The 24,352-nt window shown below is 35.1% G+C and overlaps 1 protein-coding gene across 1 annotated transcript in view; it reads right to left on the bottom strand.

The window, feature by feature from the left end:
• Window positions 1-8,832: 8,832 nt before the first annotated feature.
• Window positions 8,833-24,352, bottom strand: part of LOC125823179 (uncharacterized protein At3g06530) — a 29,643-nt gene continuing 14,123 nt past the window's right edge. Inside the window, exons 22-39 of the mRNA XM_049502599.1 lie at window positions 24,174-24,336; window positions 22,643-22,718; window positions 22,390-22,563; window positions 22,224-22,295; window positions 21,994-22,098; window positions 20,788-20,877; window positions 19,261-19,472; window positions 18,932-19,133; window positions 18,667-18,849; window positions 18,299-18,394; window positions 18,114-18,181; window positions 17,688-18,039; window positions 16,642-16,857; window positions 15,606-16,286; window positions 15,112-15,521; window positions 12,962-13,220; window positions 10,186-10,356; window positions 8,833-9,430 (exon numbers count right to left, since the gene is read on the bottom strand). Of these exons, the coding sequence (XP_049358556.1) occupies window positions 9,200-9,430; window positions 10,186-10,356; window positions 12,962-13,220; window positions 15,112-15,521; window positions 15,606-16,286; window positions 16,642-16,857; window positions 17,688-18,039; window positions 18,114-18,181; window positions 18,299-18,394; window positions 18,667-18,849; window positions 18,932-19,133; window positions 19,261-19,472; window positions 20,788-20,877; window positions 21,994-22,098; window positions 22,224-22,295; window positions 22,390-22,563; window positions 22,643-22,718; window positions 24,174-24,336 (3,761 nt within the window). The 3' untranslated portion in view covers window positions 8,833-9,199. The remainder of the gene's footprint in view (window positions 9,431-10,185; window positions 10,357-12,961; window positions 13,221-15,111; window positions 15,522-15,605; window positions 16,287-16,641; window positions 16,858-17,687; window positions 18,040-18,113; window positions 18,182-18,298; window positions 18,395-18,666; window positions 18,850-18,931; window positions 19,134-19,260; window positions 19,473-20,787; window positions 20,878-21,993; window positions 22,099-22,223; window positions 22,296-22,389; window positions 22,564-22,642; window positions 22,719-24,173; window positions 24,337-24,352) is intronic.

The following is a 24,352-nucleotide window of genomic DNA, read 5'->3' on the forward strand; positions in this document are numbered from 1 at the left end:
GGCCAAGAATGGTCTGTATTTTTTCTGTCCAAAATGTCACAATTGTCCACCTGCAGATGGCAATATTGGTTCTCATGTCAGATGTCAACCCGTTTCTTCTTTTAACTACTGTAAGATAGCTTCTGTTGGAAATAAATGTCAAAGTCCATCTGAAAATGTAAAATACTTTCATACCATCAATAAAGAAGCTTGTGTTGTTGATCATATTTTATGTTCTGCTGTTAATTCCTCTTCTGGTACTGACTTTACTCACGTTCATGACACTGAATTTTTATGGCATGCTAGATTGGGACATGTACCTTTTGTAAAAATGAAAACTATCTCCACCATACCTCTGAACTTTTCCAGTAAACAACCCTTCACTTGCACAATATGTCCTATGGCTAGACAAACTAGGATGCCCTTCCCAGAAAGTACAACCACAACCAGTACAATCTTTGAACTGCTTCACATTGACTTATGGGGACCATACCACACACCTACCCATGATGGTCACCATTATTTCTTAACTATGGTGGATGACTATAGTAGGTCAACCTGGACACAACTGCTAAGATGCAAAAGTAATGCATTGCAGACCATAAAAGCCTTCATTTCCCTTATAGAAAATCAGTTCCATACCAAATTGAAAATTATCAGATCTGACAATGGTCTGGAATTTACAAGTACTGAAGCAACTAATTTCTTTCAAGAAAAAGGTATAATACACCAAAGATCATGTCCTTATACACCACAACAAAATGGTGTGGTTGAAAGGAAGCACAAATATCTCCTTGAAACAGCAAGGGCACTTCTATTCCAATCAAAACTGCCTATGAAATATTGGGGAGAGTGTGTCCTGACAGCCACATATCTTATTAATAGGCTACCTACTAAACTCTTACAAAACAAGTCCCCATATGAACTACTATATCAAAGAACACCAACTTACTCCCACCTTAGAAGTTTTGGATGCCTTTGCTTTCCAACTACCTTGAAAACTCATAAGGACAAGTTTGAACCAAGGGCAACACCACATGTCTTCATTGGATACCCTTTCAATACAAAAGGCTACAAGGTCCTCGACTTGGCTACCAAGAGAATTCATGTGTCCAGAGATGTTATTTTTCATGAAGCTGTTTTTCCTTTTGTTACTGCTCCTGTTGGTTCCACTTTTAGTTCTGTCTTGAAATCCCTTGTAAGCCATTCTGATACATTACCTTGCATGCCTAGTAAAGCAAATAATTTTGTTAATGATGAAGTGTTGAATGATGACACATTAGTTGAAGTCACTACTAACCATGTCTCCACAAATACTAATGCACAAACTACTGAACCTACAGTCCTTATGTCTCCACCTAGACCTATCACTAACACCTCTACCCTTGTTGATGCTCCACTTGCACCTAGAAGATCAACTAGGCACCTTCACACCCCAAGTTACCTGAAAGACTACACTTATACAATACCTAACTTGTCTTCTTCCACTTCTGATCCACACGACTCACTCACATCTTTCATTTCTTACCCTGATCATGTATGTTTCACTAGTCTGTGTCCTAGTAGTCAGCAGTTGATCAATAATGTTTCACATGATATTGAACCTTCTTCTTATGAAGAGGCAATTTTGAATCCTGCCTGGCAAGTGGCAATGACACAGGAATTTGATGCCTTGTATGCAAATGACACTTGGGAACTAGTTGGTTTGCCTAAAGGGAAGAATGTTATTGGGTGTAGATGGGTGTACAAGATTAAACACAAGGCAGATGGTAGTGTAGAGAGGTTCAAGGCCAGATTGGTGGTAAAGGGGTACACTCAGCAGGCTGGAGTAGATTATAATGAGACATTCTCACCTGTGGTAAAGATGACCACTGTTCGGACTCTGATTTCTTTAGCAGTCAAGAGAGGCTGGAACATGTATCAATTGGATGTTAACAACGCTTTCCTTCATGGTGATTTAAATGAGGAAGTTTACATGGCATTACCACAGGGACTGGCAGTGGACAGTAGTAATATGGTTTGTAAATTGAAGAAGTCATTGTATGGCTTAAAGCAGGCCAGCAGACAGTGGTATGACAAGCTGGCCAGCAGCCTCTACTCAAAAGGTTACACTCATTCTAACAGTGATTATTCATTGTTTTATCGAAAGAATGGGTGCTCCCTGGTCTTTGTTGCAGTATATGTTGACGATATCATTCTAACTGGGACTGATATAGATGAGATCACTTCTTTAAAGGTGTTCTTACATGATCAGTTCAGAATAAAAGATTTGGGCAGGCTGCATTATTTTCTTGGTCTGGAAATTTTGTACAGACAGGATGGTATTCTTATATCCCAAAGGAAGTTTACTCTTGATCTCTTGAAAGAATTTGATTCTCTGGGTTACAAAACTACTACTTCCCCATTGGATTCTAATGAAAAGCTGAGACTTACAGAAGGCACACCACTATCAGATCCTACTCACTATAGAAAACTAGTGGGGAAACTTGACTTTCTCACCAACACAAGGATGGATATAGCATATAGTGTGCAGCACCTCAGTCAGTTCATGCAATCTCCTAGAGAGCCCCATTTGAAGGCAGCCTATCATGTGCTCAGATATCTACAACAGGACCCTACATTAGGAGTTTTCATCTCTAATAAGCCTGACCTCACCATCAGTGCTTATTGTGACTCAGATTGGGCCTCTTGTCCTGACTCAAGGAAGTCAGTGAGTGGCTATTTGGTTCTCATGGGTGATAGTCCCATTAGTTGGAAGTCTAAGAAACAGCCCACAGTGTCACTATCCTCAGCAGAAGCAGAGTATAGAGCTGTGAGACAAGTTGTGGGTGAAATAGTATGGCTGGAAAGATTACTTGATGAGCTATCAGTAAAATGTTCTTTACCTATACATGTTTTTTGTGATAGTCAAGCAGCAGTGCACATTGCTAAGAATCCAGTTTTCCATGAGAGAACTAAACATATAGAAGTGGATTGTCACTTTGTCAGAAATAAGCTGCAGCAAGGATTGATCACACTCCAATACATTCCCACAGATGCGCAATTAGCTGATGTCTTTACTAAAGCCTTAACTGGAGTCAAGCATACTAATTTATTGAGCAAGTTGTCTGTATGTAATTCACCTCCAACTTGAGGGGGGGTGATAAGATTAGTTAGTTTTAGTGTACTGTTCAATTCACAGAATTAGTTAGTTAGTTAGTTAGTTAGGAGTCACAAGTTTACAATTCATAGTTAGTTGAGTTTGTTAGAGAACTATATCAGTGTGTATATATACACATACATTGTATTGGTTACAGTTTAGTTTTCACATTCTCAATAATATCTTTTCTCTTCTTCTTCTCTGATTGTTGGTGAAAGCTCAACCTCCATTAATGGAGGAAGTATATTGTTTTGCAGCTTATGCTGCTGGTTTTGTCAGTATGCAACCCCAACATCTATTCCTGAACACTATTAACGAAGTCCACAAGAATTCTTCGTTATACTTCTTTTTGGATGACTGAGAAATACATCCAGAACCAACCCTAGCTTTTGAAACTCGGGGATAACGGACTCGCTCAATACCTTCTCCATTTAAATACTAGGCTTACCTTGCATGCACAGGCTCAAAGGTGCGACTCAAGTCACGAGTCCCTCAACCTTTGCCACTTCAACTAAACCCATGGGAGAATTCTTCTTCTATACTTTTTCGCATAGTACCAAAACCCCTACAGTCTTAGTAGAGACTAAAAAATAGCTACCGCAAAGCATAAAACTAGCTTCTTCTTCTTTTCCTTTCTTTTCAAGCAACCTAATGTCGCTTATCTCTTCGGCGACCATATGGGCTCTATTCTGTGATTATTCACGTCTCTTTTTATCCGTGACCGGAGACATCCCTCTCTACAACGACCTACTCTTTCCTTTCTAGAGCAACCAACACCTTCCTCTACACCTGGAACGTTTGGTCATTTATCCCCCAATTTCATGCTTTCAGCAAAGGCTCCAGCTTCACTTGAAACTCTATCAATCTCCATCTTATAAGCCCCACCAGTAATATATTGTCTCACATAATCAGCACATTCCTGTGGAATTATCTTCCATGGGCTTAAATTATTAGCCTCCACAGCAAACCTCCAACTTGTACACTCTAAATGAAGCGTTCTCTTCAAAAAGGGTTCATTATTTTCAAAAAAACTCAACAATCAATGGCCTATCAACCACATGGGAATTAAAATCTTCATTTGCAAAAGCAAAAGTAAACAGAATCAAGAAAATAGAAATTCCCAAAATCCTCATTTGAAGTTCTCCAAGAAAAAGTCCTCCATGTAGGATTAGGGGGTTGTGCTTAAAAGAGTATATTTACAGAAAGAAAAGAAGTAATAGGAAGAGATGCTTGATGGGGTTTGGAGTTTTGCAGAGATTCTTTGCTTTTCTTCTGCCCTTTGAGAAAGTAAAATGAAATGTGTAGATAATGGTTGAGCTGCGATTTTCGATGCAGATGGAGAAAAGGGAAGAAGATAGAGAGAAAGATGAGAAAAGAGGAAGGAAGAAAGTAACGGAGTCAATGGAGAATATGTCATAAGGCGCAGGAGACGTGAGTGTTGGCAGGGCCAATCACATTCCTCTTATATTCCCTATAATTCTACTCTTTTTCTTTTCCAAAACAAAGGGAGTCGTCCAATCATCTAACTCCCGTCTTTTGGAGAAAGCTGAACCAAAATAAATTTCTACTGTACTACTCTTTTTGTCGCTAATTTTTTTTTTTTCCAACCTGAAGGCCATTTTATTAATAAAGTTCTTTTAGAAACATCTGTCTGGCCAAAGAGCCCATCTTTACCTAACCTTAATTAGGAAAGTGGACAGAACCACCGCCCCTTTCGATCTTTCCATCTCAATCTCCCAGATGTTCCTCGCCTTCTCTTTTGGATGCAGCTCAGCTCCAGGTTCTTTCCTATCCCTTCTTTCCTGACTCCTCCGTATTCTGTGTCAGCTGATATTGTGCTGCATTTTCATGTCTGCTTGGACACTGTGTTGACCTCCTTGCTTGAGTGTCTTCCATGATGCTGCTTTCAAGCTTTGTTGTCAACTATTTTTTTGTGCTAATGTAGATTAGCAAACCAATTATTTTAGTAGTTGTAATAATCCCCTTTCTAAGATTTGCTTCTATGTAATACACTTTGATGCTCCCCTCCCCTGTCTGTCTATATGTCTGATCTTGTGTCATCATGTTACCTTATTTGCTTGTTTCTTATTCTGATGGATGGAATCTGTGTTTTGTCCATGTTTGTGATGCGTTTGCCTGCTGTTGGTAGCTCTGTAAAATCATTGAACTCTTGTATTTCTGTTTGATTAATAGCTAGGTTAGCTAAATAATCTGCTAGTTGATTGCCTTCCCTAAAAATATGTTTGATGAAACCTTCTGTGTCCCCATCTCCTTCATTATATCTTCCATAATTTCTCCAAGTCCTCTGTATGATGTTCCTTAGAGTAAGGGAATCAAAAGATTTCGAAACCCCTTCCTAGAGCTGATTTTTAGAGCTTCTTGGATTGCTTTCACCTCTGCTTCTATATTAGTGGCAAATCCTATTTTTTTAGCTTGAGCATAAATAATATCTCCATTCATGTCCCTGAAGCACATCCCAATAGCACTCTCTCCAAGATTTCCTTTGCTAGCTTCATCAGTATTACATTTCACTTGATCCATCATTGAACAATATGGTAGTATATTTTAGACTTGTATGATCCTAATATATTTACCATCTCTGCCCAGGTCTTTCCAGAAAAGTTAAGATCTGTGCTTCTCCCCATTGTCAGTAACTGAATGTTCTATGTTACCTGTTTTATTAGTTCTTCCAGTTTGTCCCTAATTACTTGTTTAATTTTCCTTTTTTATTTGTCCATTTTGACAAATCAACAAAAAATAACTTTTTTAAACTATTATACCATCAATTAATTATTTTGAAAAATGTAAAAGACTTTTCAAACTTATGCCATAAAATAGGGGTTTACAAAACCGAATCGAAAATCGAACCAGACCGCAAATCGAGTCAAACCGAGAAAAAAACCCGACTAGTGGTTGGTTTGACTAGGTTTGGTATTGGAAAAAAAAAACCGAGGGTTGGTTTGGTTTTAACTAAAAAAAACAACCCGAGACCAAACCAATCCGACATTATATATATAATTTTAAAATTTTATTTTATACATAAAAATATTTACTTTGATATAATTTTTAAATATTTCTTATACTTTTTCATAGTTTTTATCTTTTATTATTTCAAGTTTGTAACTTAGAATTCTAAATGGTTCAATAAAGATTATAGTCCGCAGATGTTGGTAATTATAATAAAACTTAAATCAAAATCAAAATCAAATTAATACTAATGCAAAAAAGAAAATCAATTCAACACTAAGAATGACCATAATATTAAATATTTGTTCGATGGTTTTACATTGGTTTATTCAAATACATAATCTAATTTTAATTTCTTTTAATATTTAGTCATATAACTAATACTTATTAAACTTATTTTAGCATGATTTAGTACTTTTAAATTATGATCATTTTCATTATGACTTGTTAATTTGCAATATTTGTTTTATGCGATTTCATTATTATTATTTTTTTGTTGGATATTTTAGTATCATTACTCATAGGGGTGTACATAGGTCGGTTTGGTTTGGTTTTTCATTAAAAAAAACCTAAATCAATTATGTCGGTTTATTAAATCTAAAAACCAAATCAAATCACGCAAAGTCGGTTTTTCGGTTTTAGTAGGTTCTTTTGGGTTTTTTCGGTTTTTCAGTTTTTTTGGTTTTTTACAACTATACGGTGTTTGAAAAAGAGATCAAATATATTTTCACTTACCTGTGTGAAAAGCTAAACTTAAGAAATGTTAAATGAATATAAATTTTCGTAAACACAATAAAATTCACATGAGTGCAAAATATTTTTTTTTTGAAATATCAATGTTCATTAGGTTAAATTAATAAGATTAAAGGATACAGTCAAACTGAATACGAAACGAACTATTTACAAAGTAAATTGTTAACATTGAATTTGAAAAACTATAACAATATAATTGTAACTTCGGATCTTAATACAAAATAAAATATTTACAAATTTTACAAGCCCAAATTTGAAATAAAATATATAAACATTGAAAACTATAAACTAACTAAAAATATATTAACAAAGTAGATTATAAATAATATTTTTTTATCTATAAATAAAATAAAATTATATATATAATATTTACAAAATTTTACAAGCCCAAATTTAAAATAAAATATCTAAACATTGAAAACTATAAACTAACTAAAAATATATTAACAAAGTAGATTATAAATAATATTTTTTATCTATAAATAAAATAAAATTATATATATAATATTTACAAAATTTTACAAGCCCAAATTTGAAATAAAATATATAAACATTGAAAACTATAAACTAACTAAAAATATATTAACAAAGTAGATTATAAATGATATTTTTTATCTATAAATAAAATAAAATTATTTATATATTCAATTTGACTTTTTTTCTTTTAATACCAAACCAAACCAAGAGTGGTCGGTTTTTTTTTCAACCGCCAAACCAAACCACAAATCGTTTTTTTTTTTTTCGGTTTGATTTGGTTCGTCGGTTCGGTTTGACTTGTACACCCCTAATTACTCATATAATATTTTGTGCTATTTTCTTAAGAAACATCTTAGATAGTTGTATTTTAGTAGGACTAAAGAAATATTTGAAGTACAAGTAAATTATATGCAGTGGCGGAGCCAGGATTTTCAGTAAGGGGGTTCAAAATCTGAGAAAATAGATACATGAAGTAGCCAAAGGGGGTTTGACATCTACTATATATACCTAAAAAGTTATTTTAATCATGTATATATTATATAATTTTCCGCCAAAGGGGGTTCATTGCCGAAGGGGGTTCGGATGAACCCCTTAATAGTAAGGTGGCTCCGCCACTGATTATATATTTGTATGAATACTTTACCAGAAAAACCCGAAAAAATCCGGAAAAACCCGAAGTTGAAAAATCCGAGTTTTATTGGTTTGGTTTATAGATTTAAAAATTCAACACAAATAGTTAGGTTTGATATTTGAAAAATTCGAACCAACCCAGCCATGTACACCCCTACCATAAAATAAGTCATAGTTGTTTGTGTGACTATAAATTATTTCATTACGGATAAAATAGACATGTTAAAGTTAAATTCTTACTAGAAATGTGTCATTTTTTTTAAAATGACGGAAAAAAAAAGTAAGTCATATAAATTGAAATAAAGGGGATATTATTTTCTTTGATAGATATAGAAAGTCATTTAACAAGTAAATCTAAGACAAAATGAGTAATTTTAAAACAATGAGTTTATTGTATCAAACGAATGATATTATGCCTTCCATCCCAATGCTACTTGTCAATTTACGAATCAAGATAGAATTAATTTTAAAAATTATTTTACCCTTAAATCAAATCAATTCTTTTTTAAAGTACAAATACAGTAACGTCCACAAATGTTCCTGCATTAATGATCTTTGTTACTGATGGATAAACATACATAGAGTGTATTAAAAAGTAAAAATAGGTTAATTAGTAAAAACACCCTTCTTATTTATGATTTCTTAATTTGGTAGAACATAGAGATTGTGAATACACTAGAGATAGCAACATCAAAAAGTAAATTTATTATGAGAATTTGTAGCCATTCATTTAACTTTTAACATCAAAATTATGGTTCAAATATAAATGGTGACCGTTTAGGGCTAGCAAAACAATAACGACTTCTCTTGCTATGAGCTTAGATAAATACTTTTAACTGTTGACAACAGCAGAATACACTGTTCTCTTTCCAATTGAACAAAATTGCCTTCCATCTACAGGAGAAAAAGAGGTAAGGCCACACCATGTATATACATCTCAACAAGAGGCTATTCTTTCTATGCTACAAAGGTCCTAAATAATCAGCTACAAAACTATCGCCAATACTCTCAGATTTCCGAGCTCTGTGCACAAGTCTTAAGTAGGGAAAACATGGAATAGTCCCACGATGAGTGTCCAGTTTGTCCGGTCCTGCCAAGTGCTGTATATGTGCCCTGATATCTCCGTATTTCGGGCTAGGAAGGGAAGAATGCTGCAAGGTGCTCATTACCTTTCAAAACAAGAAGGCCTCAGAAGGCAAAATCTCTGCGCTACACACCCTTGAGGAAGATGCTTCTATAGATTCACAATTAAGTTCAGAGATATTGCCGTAAGCTTTCACCACTCATCGATTCCATCTCCTTGAGAATTTCTTGTGCAAGAGACTTGACAGGAAGCTCAACATCTTCAAGCAGCTCCCCAAGGAAGGGAATGGTCTCGGCCAATAAGACCAGATATTCTTCTTTCAGATTCTCCACCATATACTTGACAATTCTCAAACCCAGAATTCGAGAGCGCAACTTCTCACTACGAGTTTGCATCAGCACCTGTATAGATAGTGTGAGCAGTCAAAATCTCTTTATTGAAAAACTACATGGTTTTTGAAGCACATCAAAAGAGCAAATGAATGATCTAAGTGGGAAGAGATACAGGTAGGGTAGAAGGCGTGTAAATTGATTAACGCCAAAAAATAAACAACTACAACTTCATGCATTTATCCAATTTGGCAAGGTCACAACTAGTAATGAATCAGGTGCAAATTGCAATGAAGAGGAGAATTTGATGATTAAACAGAATTGAGAAACTATACCTAAAATCTTGCCAGGATGAGCAGGCAGACTCAAATTCATTTGGTAACTCCCACAACATAGAAGCATGGGTTTACCTTGCCCTTCATATTGTATTTAGTATTATTCTCAAATGCAAAAAATGAACTAACCAAATGAAAAATAAGAATTTGGATGCCATTAGTTCAAACAAATTGCATAGAAGAAAAAACTGTATCTTATAGCGGCCCAACTGACATGATACAACCCACTTAGCTCAGCAGAGTTCATTAAAAGAAGTACCGAATTGATCTTAGATATCGGCTGGAGAGGACAACAAGAAATCATACACAGAATCTATAGTTCGTCTCATTCTCCTCAACAGAGAGATTCCGGGGGAGTCATTATGGTAGGAGTTTATACAGATAAATATACATGAAACATATTTAATCCCAGGAATTTATCCACTGTGATCATAAAACTGAAAATAGATAATAGTAAGCAATAAACGTTGTAAAAGTAAATTTAGTAGTCACCTCATGGTTTAGTGGCTTCCAGAGGAGGTCAGAACCAGCAGTTACAGCCATCCGACCAACACATGCAACTAATAAATCATCAACTTCTTCCACTGATGGCACATTGGGGTATTGCATCAGCGCAACTGGTGGGTCTGTTACAAGCTGCAACACTATCGGTTTTAAAAGAACCTAATGAAACACAGAATGTCAGTCGAATAAGGGAACTACAAAACAGTTGGAAATTCTTATGGCACTTTCATCTGTACAGCTACAAGAACCTTACTTCTGCTCATACAACCTTTATTGAGTACAACACACTTTTTACACCTTATATGACCAATCACATTTTCAATTTTTGCTTGTATGCAGAGCAACTTGCATCCAGCAAAATCATAAATCAAAATTAAGACAAACAATGTTGGAAGAAACAAATAACCACTGACATCACCCAACTAAAGTACCTACTCTGACATTTACGATAAACCTCTGTTTCAGTTAAATTTGTAACAAACAGGAGATACTCATGAATCCCCCAGCCACCCTAACCCACATACCTTTGTCAAAAAAAAAAAAAAGAGTTGTAGAACTTTAACAGAACATATCCCCAAGTTTGCATATCAAGATTCATTGTTGAGTAAGAAAAAATAACAAGATATGCTATAGGATATGTTAAGATATGATGTATTTAACTGCATAATTTAACTTAGCTTATTAGGCATAAAAATGATTATGTGTCGGTTTTGTATGCAACCCCAGCATCTATTCCTGAACACTATTAATGAAGTCCACAAGAATTCTTCGTTATACTTCTTTTTGGATGACTGAGAAATACATCCAGAACCAACCTAGCTTTCGAAACTCAGGGATAACGGACCCGCTCAATACCTTCTCCGTTTAAATACTAGACTTACCTCGCATGCACAGGGCTCGAAGGTGCGATTCAAGTCACGAGTCCCTCAACCTTTGCTACTTCAACTAAACCCATGGGAGAATTCTTCTTCTATACTTTTTCGCATAGTACCAAAACCCCTACAGTCTTGGAAGAGACTAAAAAATAGCTTCTGCAAAGCATAAAACTAGCTTCTTCTTTTTTCCTTTCTTTTCAAGCAACCTAATGTCGCTTATCTCTTCGGCGACCATATGGGCTCCATTTTATGATTATTCACGTGTTTTCTTATCCAGTGACCGGAGACATCCCTCTCTACAACGACCTACTCTTTGCTCTCTAGAGCGACCAACACCTTCCTCTACACCTGGAACGTTTGGTCATTGTTCCACCAATTCAAGCTACAATGATCATTTATTGCTGGGATTTTCAACACTATACCTCTTTTTTGGGTGACAGAGGTCAGATTATAGATTTTGGTCCAACAATGTAGATATATTGGACATCTATTTCAAAAAAATGTATATATGTTGGACATTTTGAGGCAATAATAGATCTTGGATGGCAATTCTGATTGGTCAATAGCAATCGATTTCAATGCTATTTCTTTTTTTGTTTTATATGAGTATGCTTGAGTAGTGCAAGAAGCACAATCTTCTATTGTGCAGTTGGTCACTTGAAAAAATTCAACAGAGTTTTCATTTTAGTGATTCTACTCTATTTCGACACACTATTTTTATGTTTAAAAATAAGCAAACTCAAATGAGATTTCTCACATTGAGTTTGAGACACATGTTGAATGATAGAGAAGAAAGAGGAAAGAGCTAATATCTCAACAAAAGACAAATTTAAGAGTTATTACAGCAAAAGCCACCAGCCTTGCATCTATTGCCATAAATATTTCCAACTATTCAAACTACAACAGCGAATAATTTCAAGAAATTCAAACTAAAAAGAACAAGGACAAAAAATATTACGAGAATTCACAAATGAAAAGAGTAACACGTAGTATGTTTGATTACCTAAAAACTTGCAAATTATAGAAAAGTTTAGGACGACTGAAATTGGTAAATGAAGTTTTTTTGAAGATAGGATTTTAAGATTTGAATATATAATTCAACGATAGAACGGATTAATTGTTAATGTTTGCAGGTTCCAATTTGATTGTTAAGGGTCACAGATCATCAGATCTATTGCAGAAATCTAATCCAAATGGATCTTTGCTTAGTTGGAAGAGTTTCTTCTTTTTGAAGGAGAAGTCCAGGGATCAAGTCTTGTTGCCATTTGTAGTTTGATGACACTAAAAGTTTAAAAACCAAGATATGGTCAGGGAGTTGGTGTCATCACTGTCTATTTATCTTATATTATATTCTGCATATTATTTACCTTCATACAAGTGATTTTTTTCAGAGACCAAAGCAGCGTTGGATGACACCGCTTGTATTTACATGCGTCAACCCCCGCCCTACACACCTGACTAAATCCTCATAAAACAAAGTAATCATGCGACAAGCCAGATTGAAGGCACTGTTTTTCATTCTGTCATAGAAAGTCGATCTGGGTGTATTAAGCAAGCAGCTGACAATTAAGACTGAGCAATCCATACTCCCAATAATAAGTGAAGCTAGCTTACAAACACAAAACCAAGGGATAATCTATCAACATTAGTGGCATTCATGTGTTGAATAAGGACGTACTTTGCAATAGAAAACAAACTTATTCATTGAGGTCCCCCCTACATAAACGTATAGGCAGAAAATGAAACAGATGGAAAATGGTAAGAGAAGAATATCACATATTATCAAGAATGAAAAACAACTTGTTTTACCGATCGAACAGTAAACGAATAATGATAAGCTTCTCAAATATGCAAATTAATAGAGAAAAGGCATAGGGAGTACAACTTGCCTGAAAATTTGCTGAGTCTAGAAACTTCAGTGTCCCAGTGTCATACAGGAAAGATTTATGCAGGGAGGACAAAATCAAAGCTCTCAGATGCCACAAACCAATGGACAAACCACGATCGGTATCCTTCTTCTTGCTGTTGCTTTCCTGAAGCTTCACCTTTTTCTTCTTGTGCTTTAGAGCTGATCCTGCATCTTCAGCATCCATGAGATGTCTCACACAGCCATCAAGCAAGTGCTTGAAATTTGGTACAAACAACGACCTGAGGTGAAACATAAACATTAATATTCTAGTTCTCTCTGAAATATTCCAACAAATAAGCATCACTTTAAGAGTCCGTTTGGATTGACTTAAAAAAAGTAACTTTTAAAAAGTAACTTTTTAAAGTGCTGGAACTTATTTTAAAAATAAGTAGTTATGTGTTTGGATAAAAGTGTTGCAATTGGAAAAAAAGTTGTTGATGTGTTTGGCAAATAAGTGCTGGTAAACATTTTTTTTTATCAAAATGTATGAAATACCCTTTAAGCTGTTAACATGATAAAAAGTTGATTAATTTAAGGTTTTTATACTTAAAAAAAAAATTAAAACAAAATTAATTTATGTTTTACATTCATAAGTAATAATATTTTTCTATCATTCACATATTTCTTTACCACCTTATAAGAGGAATATAAATTCATATTTCAGAAATAATAATAATAAAATAATAATAATAATAAATAATAATAATAATAGTAATAGTAATAATAATAGTAATAGTAATAGTAATAGTAATAGTAATAATAATAATAATATTTATAATAACAATAATAATAATAAACATAATAATAATAATAATAATAAACATAATAATAATAATAATATAATAATAATAATAAAATAATAATAATAATAATAGTAATAGCAATAATAATAATAATAATAATTATTATTATTATAATTATAATAATTATTATAATAATAATAATAATAAAATAATAATAATAAATAATAATAATAATAGTAATAATAATAATAATAATAGTTATAATAATTATTATAATAATAATACACATAATAATAAGAATTATTATTATTATAATAATAAACATAATAATCATATAATAATTTAATAATAATAATAATTAATAATAGTAATAGTAATAATAATAATAATAATAATAGTAATAGTAATAATAATATAATAATAATATAATAATAATAATAATTCAATATGGGCAATTTGGAAATTGTATAAAAGAATTAAGGGCAAAAAGGTAATATACTTAGTCAACATAAAAGGGCTTTTAAGTTAAAAAAAAAAAAAAGCTCCCCTCCCCTAGCTTTTAGCTTTTGGCTTAAAATAAGTCATTTTTGACTTAAAATAAGTCACTTTGATAATTGCCAAACACTCTAATAAGTCAAAAACTGGCTTTTAAGCCAGTTTGACCAGCTTAAAAGCCCATCCAAACAGGCTCTAAGAGTATGGTTGCAATAATCTCAAACTTCTCCTAGAAAATAAGCATTAGTTTTATAAGAGTGCAGTTGCAATAATCTTTTTTTTTTCCCGAGATAGTTGCTCAACCAGAAAAAACTCACATAGGATCCAGGATGATATAATAAACAAGGAGTTCCACGCCTATTGGTGCCTCAGAGAGGGAAAGACTAGCGCAATGAAAGAAAGGAAAAGAAACACAGAAGAGTGTAGAGTCATAAAAACAACTTTAGCATGGATGAATGCCTAACAATGGCAGAGTTCTCCTGGCATCCTAAGCTTGTGGTGGGCGGTCAAAAAACAAACTGAACCTTGTAGCCCGTCAGCTAAAACTACTATTTCAGGTATCAGTCTCAGTTTGTAGAACACCTCTTATAATGAGTTGCTGAAATTTCTGAGCCTACTACCGAAGTCTAAGCAAAAGCACCACCTTCACCTATCAAAAGTGCTTGGGTGGGAGGGGGGGGAATAGGATTAGGTGGTATGCCAAATGCCTCCACTGAATGATACAGTGTCGCTCAGTATCTGGTCCCGGATATTTCAACCATTCCAAGTTTTTATCCACATGAGATCTACAACAACTCGCAAAATTGTACTGGCTGTGTCTCATAACTAAATCAAATCACAAGACTAAGTAAAAATGGATTTGGAAAAGAAAAAAAAGATGCTGATGACTCACCTTTGGCTGTCAGCTAGACTGTTAACCAAGCCATAGAAGGCAATAGATCGATCTATACTTTTGGTCCCTACATTTTCATTTTCTTCAACGATCGACTCTGACCATTCAATACTCCTCATGAAAAGAGGTTTGAACATTTTCTCTGTAAGTTTCATGGTAAGCGCCACCACTGTATTGATGACATTCTTCTCGACAGCATCAACATTTTTAACAGCAGCAGGGTGCTGACGACGCAGGTCAAGACCTTGTAAGCATACGTCAAAAATTCTTACATGATACGCACCAACCGATGATCTATCCATAGCAGCCACAAGGTTTTGTATCATTTCAAAAGCAACCGATACACTAGAATCCCCACAAGTAATTGCATCAGAATATACCCTCAGCAATGGAGAAAGTAAAAGACGAACCTGCTCAATCAAGGAGTAGAAGGAGTTCAAAGTACTGCACATATAAATCATACCATACAAAGATATGCACTAGATGAAACTTACAGGGACTCTTTCAGCGATTAGCTTTCGTACAGAATCAGCTTTCAGCTTCAGTTTTAGTTCTGACGTGGAAGTGTACTGAGGCTTCAATAACATAAGTTCCAAAATATCACCAAGATATGGATTTAAAAAGCCACCAAGCTTGTTTACAACTGCCTCTAGGGCGAGCAAAATAGACATCAAGACAGAATCATTCTGAATTGATGAAACTGTGGGAGCATCACCATCAGTTGGTTTGGTTTCTGCTGTTACAGTTGACAAATCATTGTGAGATTGCCTAATCATGCCTTCCATGACAAAAGGTAGCTGAGGGAGCGCCTTTGGTCCTAGCACATTAATCAAGGCACCAGCTGTACGAAGGCAACTAGAAGAGAGGGCAGAATTGTCCGTACAGATGCTTTTACTAACAGAATCTAAGCATGCACTAAATACTGAATTATCTGAAGGAAACCTGTTTGCTAAAACTTCCAGCGTTGACACTGCTGCCAGTTTCAAAGAACTACTTGATTCACTCTGTGAGTTTACTAATTTTAATATCTCAAGACACAAAGTGTCCAGTGATTGCAAAGAATTCTCGTCCAGATGAAACCACGAAATTCTTGAACTCAAAGCTGGACCCCTCTTTTCATGCTTTAAGCCAACAAACCCAGTATCCTTCACTGTCTCAGACAAAGTTCCAAGAGCCTGTTTATAAAAGACAAAAACAGTATCACCACAATAAAACTGAAGTAACACCAAAATAGCTTAACAGGAAAAATTCCAACAAGATCTCTTTCATATGCCACATGCTTACACATTTTTTTCAAAGAATGAGAGTGCATCGACTAGACAATTTCCAACAGGAAATAGGCCCAAATGCTGAAATTGTTTTAAATTTAGTCGCATACAGAAAGAAAAAAAATTGAGAAGTGTAAAACTAACAGCTTTATCAAATGCACCTTGAAAGACGTGTGAGGTGCTTAAGCTCCCAAAGATAGCAGGTGTCACAAGTGTAAATAACTTTCTGAATAACAATGGCAAGGATAAGTGTCTACATTACCTTTCTTCTCACACATTTATCTACATGACCCAGCAATTGAACAATTGCTTTGAAGTATACAGAGGGTGTAAGTCGTTTCGTAACAGCACTTAAAACAGTATTCATATATTCCTTTAGCTCCTTCCGGAAAACAGAAAGAACACCTATCTGCTTTCTTTTGGAGTCAACAAGTTGGAGATGACGAACAATTTCCTTCATGATTACCCCAACTGTCAGCTGCACCAGCAATAGAATTAAATGGGTTAAAGAAAAGAATTATGCAAATGCACAAGAAAAAACAGCAGCAAAAGTCGTCATGCCATTTAAATGATCAATTCTCAGTATTAAAGGCATTTTATCTCTGTATAAGTTGAGTCACTGCAATCATACATCTATAGAAAGCTAGAATTTAGTCGTCATTTCAGAAGTTTGGTTTAAAAGACAAATCTTGAAGGACCCAATTAGGGAAAAGAAACTCAAGAGTATTATTAGGTTAGAACATCAGGCATGGTGTCATGCAAAGATAATCTCCAACTATGGAAAGCAACAAAAGGAGCAGTTCGTGTATGTCACAATAACAAACAGAAAAAGACAAGTAACTGCAAGTATTTATATTACTATACAGCCAAGCACAAGCAAGAAATATTGTGATTTTGTAGAAAAGCTTTAAAGGCACTCCTAAAATTTCTGGATTACTCCATGTTTTGCTGGATATTAGATCAAGATCGCAAATGAAATTCGAAAAACTTATCATAGGATGGTAAGCAAGATCATAAAACAATTATCTGCATATGAACCCAAAATATATTATTACAAGGATACCAAAGAAAAGAGAAGGCTGTTGGACAGAATAAAATATCCATTTGCATACAAACCCGAAAAAGTTTGATGTAAGAATACAAGAAGAGGATCATTCCTCACTACTTCATAAATAAATAAAATAAAAAAAAAGAGGATCATTCCTCACATTATGAAGCACTCATGCACTATTCATCTTTCAAGTGATCAGGATAACTATCATACATTTACTAAACAGTAGTTCAAAAGAAATGACAACGCATACAAACCTGAATGTTGTCTGAATCTTCCCCTGAATCAAGCTTAAAAGCAATTTCAGGATCTTGGAGTTTGTTTGAGATGAAATGCATTGCAACTAGCTGCTCCATGAAGAGTGTTGCATCACTGTCGCTAACTACTATTTGCTGAAGAAGAAGCAAAATTGAGGGAAGCCATACTGTACACGAATATTTTTCCAACAAATCTACAGCGAATAAATATTCCCACTGCGTAGTTATGAGGGAAATTGAGTAACTGAAAGATGGATCACTTCTGTCACACAAGGAGGAGCAGTTTCTCGCAACTAGCGAACGAAATAGGAGGTAGAGCAATGATCCTAAACTAACACTTTCACCCAGATGCCTGCAAGAGAATCGTATTAAAGAAAAATGATGCAGCCAGAGAACATATTACAGCTCAAAATTTGAATTCTATACCTCAAAACGTGCACAATCATTGAAATCCTCTGGTGTTCAGAGACCTGAGGCAGAATACTTACAAAGATCTGGAGAAGTAAAGATTTACAGCATCAGTACAAAGTTCCATGAGTTATGGCATCTATTAGTGGATGATGTCCGTATTTTTTATTTTATTATTGTAAGGGGGATGCTGCCCATATTACCTGAAGCAACGCGTCTGCACTGTCAGTTTTAGACAACCAACATGGTACAACCGCAGATATGAGGTCCTCATATATATGTTGAAAATTGCTGTCCCACTGTAGAAAGAGAACTTAAAGATGTAAAATCTCTCGGTAGAGATGACATAAATATACACACTCAATACCATAAATGCAGTGTTCAATTTTTAAATTGTTGGAACTTCTAGTTTCAACATGCAGACTGGTATGTGACTTGTGTGACATGGTGTTCAATTATCATTAGTCAAATTTGACGCATAAATTCAAAACAGTTATCGCAACACAGGAGTACTGAAAAACAAAGAGCGGCAAAAGGAAAAGGAAAAAAATTCATATGCTCAAAGAAAGACCTGAGTGACAGCAGATTCCCCAATGACAACAAGAATTTCCAAGATATGGTCTAAAACTTCATCTGGCTTAGCTCTGGAAATAGCAGATAACAATGAGAAAATTTGATTGCGTGTGACCATATTGCTTGCAGAACGGGCACACTTAATGAGGAGCTCCACATCAAAGTTCATAGAATTTTTATCCTGACAAAATGCATAAGTAAATGTGGATAAGGAAACCCAAAATAACTCAGTATATTTAAACAAAAAGGCCCCCTAATAAAACCTCAGATGTGACACTAGCAGTAATGTCTTCCAAGATAAGGAGCAACTCTTGTTGGATGTGAACAGCGGCATCAGCAATGATTTGAGAGTTTCCAGATGAAGAATGATAATGTAAATCACTCTGGTTGGCAGCCACATGAATCCACTCATTATCAATGAAGGCATTTTGAAGAAGCTTGAACAAGGGACAAATGAGAGAACCTCTACAAAATGATTAATTGATATCATCAATAGTCAAAAAACAAGGGTATCTATAGGCATAGGTTAGTCATATTGCTGCACTAATCGTGGACAAGTCAATAAGATGGTAGCATGACAAGTCCAACTGACCTGTTTTCCATGTCTTTTTTCAACAGCAACACATCAAGCAGAGAACCAACAAAAGCAACAATGTTTCCACCTCCCGGAATAATATCAAGGCAAACATCACGATTATTGCAGGCACTTCTTTTCTTTCTTTTCTTTTCTTGCTTTGACCCATTTGACCAAACTTTCTGCTCACAAATGAAACCAAGTATCCGACTAACAATCGAGCAAGTGATCTGGAAGAAAAATTAAGTCAGTCACCACTAGCTTTATTTGGAGGAATGACTCCCTTGTCCAAGAACAGCATTGTGTGCTATTCCTCCCCACTAAAAGAGCGATTTAGAGAGTACAAGGATTTTTTTTTAAATCCAGATATTTATACCATTGAGGTTCACCAGGTCAGTAAAGCAATGTGGATTTTCTTTTACCATAAGACAATGATTTTATGTATTTATAAAATATTTTCAAATTTAAGCAAGAATACTTGAGCCCCATAATGGGACACTGAATCAAGAAAATCAACCTGAGAAAGAAAAACAGAACCAAACACCGACAATCAAATAAACTGGACTGAGTACCAAAAACCGAACCAATTGAGTGAACACAGTCCAATACATTCACAATCTAGAAAGAGCAGTGTTATTAAAAGCAAAAAGCGCAAAAAAGCTCTAAGGTCCGTGGGGGCTTTAAGTGCAAAGCGCAAATAAAGCGTGGGATTTAATGAAAAAAGGCGCAAAGGGAGAAAAAAAAAAATGTGTATGTTTAGTCCAAGACTAATAATTATAAACATGAATGAATATATGACCAAAGAAATTGAAAAAAATTTATGATAAAGTGAAATATCAATTGTTAAGTGTCACTTCTTCATAAGAGGCTCATTGACAAGGAAAAGTTTGTCTTAGAACTTTGATGACGACACTGAAGCGCACATAAAGCGAGGCGAAGCACTCAACACGTTTTGAGCCTCACTTTAGGGCTTAAGCGCGCTTAAAGCGCTCCTTTGGTAACACTGAGAAAGAGATGTGACTTTGTTTCACTACCTCCCTAGCACATGATACACAACTTAGGGCGTATGGACTTGTATGGTTTTCTCAACTGCAATTGGTAATTAGTGTTGAACATAAGCTAGAGCGTAAAGACAATATGAAAGCCTTAAATTTTTGCAAGTTCCAGATCAAAGCGAAATGCACTCTAGCATTATTGGAATGATCTGCACGTGAACACACGGACAGATTCCAAAGTCTATTGTTTATTACTGCAAGGTTTCTCACCTATGTGTTTTGGATACAACCAACTAACTTGTCACGTATGTGCTTCAGATTAGATATAGACACAGAGCACAAAGTGAGTATGTGTGTAGGCAAAAGAACGATTTATAACTCAGAGAACACTCTAGATACAATTTTGCTCATTTCAATGAGCTATATTAGTTTCACATAGACTTCTTATAACAAATACATGTAAATTGGTGCTAGATGTTCTGGAACTTGGAACATGCTTAGACAGTGAATAATCACTGCATATCAGATGAGAAGAAAGTTAGGAACATACATTAATGCGAAGCAAGGCCTCTCTTGTGGCTTTTTGTATATCCCCGTTGGCACTGCGAAACAAGAGCACAAGATGCCGAAAGACAAGATCCTGAAAGTTCAAACCATGATCAATGACATTCACAAATACAAGTTTTCAAGAAAAATACTTAGTTAAAAGAAGAAATTCAAGTTCATGCACTCTACTCACAAAAAGAAGAATGAGAATAGCAGCAAAGTAATCAAAGAAGTCTAGATAACATTCATATAAAAAAAAAAAAAGAAGTTCAGATAGTATGAAGAGTGAAGCATCCAATTATTAAGAAATTGATAATAGAGATACATTGTCCTGTCAGGCATCCACGCACCACCTACGTATTAAAGAATTTAGTAGTAGCAGAAGCAGAAAAAAAAAGCTAACACAGCATGAGAAGCAAGAAGACAAGACAGCATAAAATAGGAAAACCTATGACAAGAATATTTTTATCATTAAGCAATTGAGAATAGAACCTATGGAATTGAGGATAGAATTTATGGGTGACAGAGAACTTTCTACCGCTTAAACGTTTATTCGCTCTTTTCCACAAGAACAAGAGAATGCCAGAAATCAACTTTTTCTATAGCCTTCTTATCCTGATCTAAAGGAAGCTGACTTGAAGAGGCCAACTACATGCTATAGACACTAAGAAAATGGTGCTGCATTATAAAGCTTATGTTGGCAGCTCAGTGGACCTACAGAAACAGAAAGAAGTTTAACCTAAGCAGGCTTACAATGCAGTTACCACATGTAAGCCTTTAAAATACTCTCTAGACTCTATGAAAGTTCCCATATTGTATACATGGCATAAATTTTCCCTGAATCCAAGCTCAGGAAGCTCAAGTACTTTATCAGGTATACATCAGGTACATGGACACACAGAAACAGATAACCGAAACAACAGACTTCATATATGCAAAATAGCCAAATGAAATATATATATATATATATATATATATATATATATATAGAGAGAGAGAGAGAGAGAGAGTAGCCAATTATTAGAAAATGTATAATTAAGGAAGTATTGGAGTATTATTATCACGTCAATCAGCTCTTGTTTATTCTTGTTAACATCAAAGTCCTTTAGCTCAGCTATGTCAAAAATCCACTATAAAATAAGTGAGGAGAAAAACTGCTTCAGATCAATCTTTGCACATTGAGCAAGGTAATAAATGCCCAGTCATTAACCTGAGTCTCAGTCTTCAGACTTGCATAGAAGGAATTGCTAAGATCCCCAAGGACAGTCATACAAGGCTTCAGAATAGCAGGGTCTCCGGACAACACATCACTGACCTAGGACCAGAAAGTATGGCATATTATCAGTACATTTCTCAGAAGGTTATGATTCATCATAGTATTGAAATTTATATTGGTACATGTTCAAAAGGTGGGAGGGTACAGAATGAAGGCCAACTAACCTGCAAGGCTTTTAATACAGGGTCCAAGACCTCAAGGTCACCAATAGTTGTAGTAGAAGGCTTTATACACAACTATGAACAATGACAATCCAAGTCAAATTATTGAGAAGCTTAGATAAACATAATAAGAACTAATATAAGGGAATTACATATTTTATAATTTTACCTCCAGTAGAATACAAAGAATGGTGACTTCAACGTGTGACAACTTATGGCATGATTTGTCAAACCCAATATGATACTTCTGGCGTCTATCAAGAAGATCAAGCATTAATGATTCAATACCATTAACACGTAGAACCGTATGCCCCACGCCTTTGAGCAACGACAAAATCTTTAGCTGTATACAAATTTTGACAGTTCAACAAAGGTCAAACAAAAACAAACATTGCATGTATAAATATATCAAGAAGGCCAACCTTTGCATATGCAGAAAATATAAGGGCAGAATCTATCAAGGAAGCCAGGATTTCTTCTTTAGTTGTCTGATCAAATCTGTGAAAGCAAATTTAAGTAACCTCCATTATGCCAACATATTTCAAAAACAATGAAGACTGTACATAAGATGATGTTGACATCTGATATATCTGCAAGAATAACAATCCTTTCAACAAGCCTCGCATCAAATAACATTACTTATCCTAGATTACCTAGCAGAAAAGATTGAAAAATAATAAGAAACCTCGCCTAGCACCGAAAAAGAGACTAGAAATGACATTTTCCATGTCAACAATACCAAAGGGATATTAAATGAATGGAATTGGAATATGGCTGGAATATAATGAAATAAATCTAGCAAGGTGGAAATTACCCAGAAGTGGGAGACTGACTTTGATAAATTTTGTCCTTGATGCCCTCCCAACTTATATGATGTCGGTGTTTCCAATTCCTCAGAGGGTCATCAACAAATCAGACAAAATCAGAAGAAAGTATTTGTCGAATGCAGTCTAAGAGCAGAGAGAGATGGATAATTGTCCCTGCTAGCATTTGGTGGGCAATATGGAAGGAGAGGTATTCCAGATGTTTTGATAGTATAGAAAACAGTATGCAAAAAGTCAAACTTAATTGCCTGTTGCTACTGTGTTTTTGGTGTAATCAGTTATACTCCAATGACACTATCTCCCTAACTGATGTACTAGACTCAATTTAGGATCAGATAGCTAGATTTGATGAACTTATTGTAAAGATGGCTAAGTACTGCCTGTGTACTGTTGTAGTAATATACAAAGTTAACTATTTCAAAAAGAAAATGAAATAGAGACATTTTGAGGTTCTCTCTAAAATGAGGGATGCAGGGGAGCCACTACGAAGAAGTTCCGGGAGTTGCGAAGGAAACTGCGAGCTCATATTTTTCAAGGGTTGAGAACGGGAAATGAACTCTATGAGATTGAATCTCAAGGAAGAAGCGGGAAGGAAAGGTTGGTTGCACGTTTTCTGGGAGTAACGCCTCTTTTCTCTCTCCCCCAAGGACTCAGTCTCTCGGGTATCTATCAACATATAGAGATCTTGCCTCAGTTGCTGCACAGTGTGATCTTCTTCAATCTCCAACTTCGTATGGTAGAACAATTGCCTGATATGGTTCAAGAATTGTTTCTTTATGTATACAAGTTTACCATCTCAGGCTCTGGTATCAGCAGGTGGGGCTTTCCTTTGAAGAGGATTCACTCTATTTTCCTTCTTGTCCTGGAGTTTGACTACTGGATATCAACAAAAGCACTTGACCGAGTTCTCTTTGCTTAGATACTGCTCATAGGCTTTTATTTAATAATAAGAAAGAAACATCAAATAGAAGAGCTCTGATCATCGGATCAAAGTCTTTGGCATACTCAACTAAGTTACAGTAACCCACTCCCCAACCGCAGGTCGCAACAGACCAAAAAATAAATATGGAGCAAAGAATGCAACATTTACTAAAAAAAATGATGGGTGCTATTGGAGCACAGTGCAAACCTCTTTCCAACATTGTGTTGCACTAAGAGAGAATCGTTGGAGTTGCCTAGCAATGATGAAAACAATGATGAGAGGACATTTTTATCTGATATTAGCAATCTCTTCTGCTGAACCATTAAGCCCAATATTTCTCCCAGGAAATGAACCCAGACAGCAGGAGGACCTGTCATTTTGCAGAA

Source organism: Solanum verrucosum, unplaced genomic scaffold (genome assembly GCF_900185275.1).
Source record: "Solanum verrucosum unplaced genomic scaffold, falcon-dt-bn FXZP01000199.1, whole genome shotgun sequence".
NCBI lineage: Eukaryota > Viridiplantae > Streptophyta > Magnoliopsida > Solanales > Solanaceae > Solanum > Solanum verrucosum.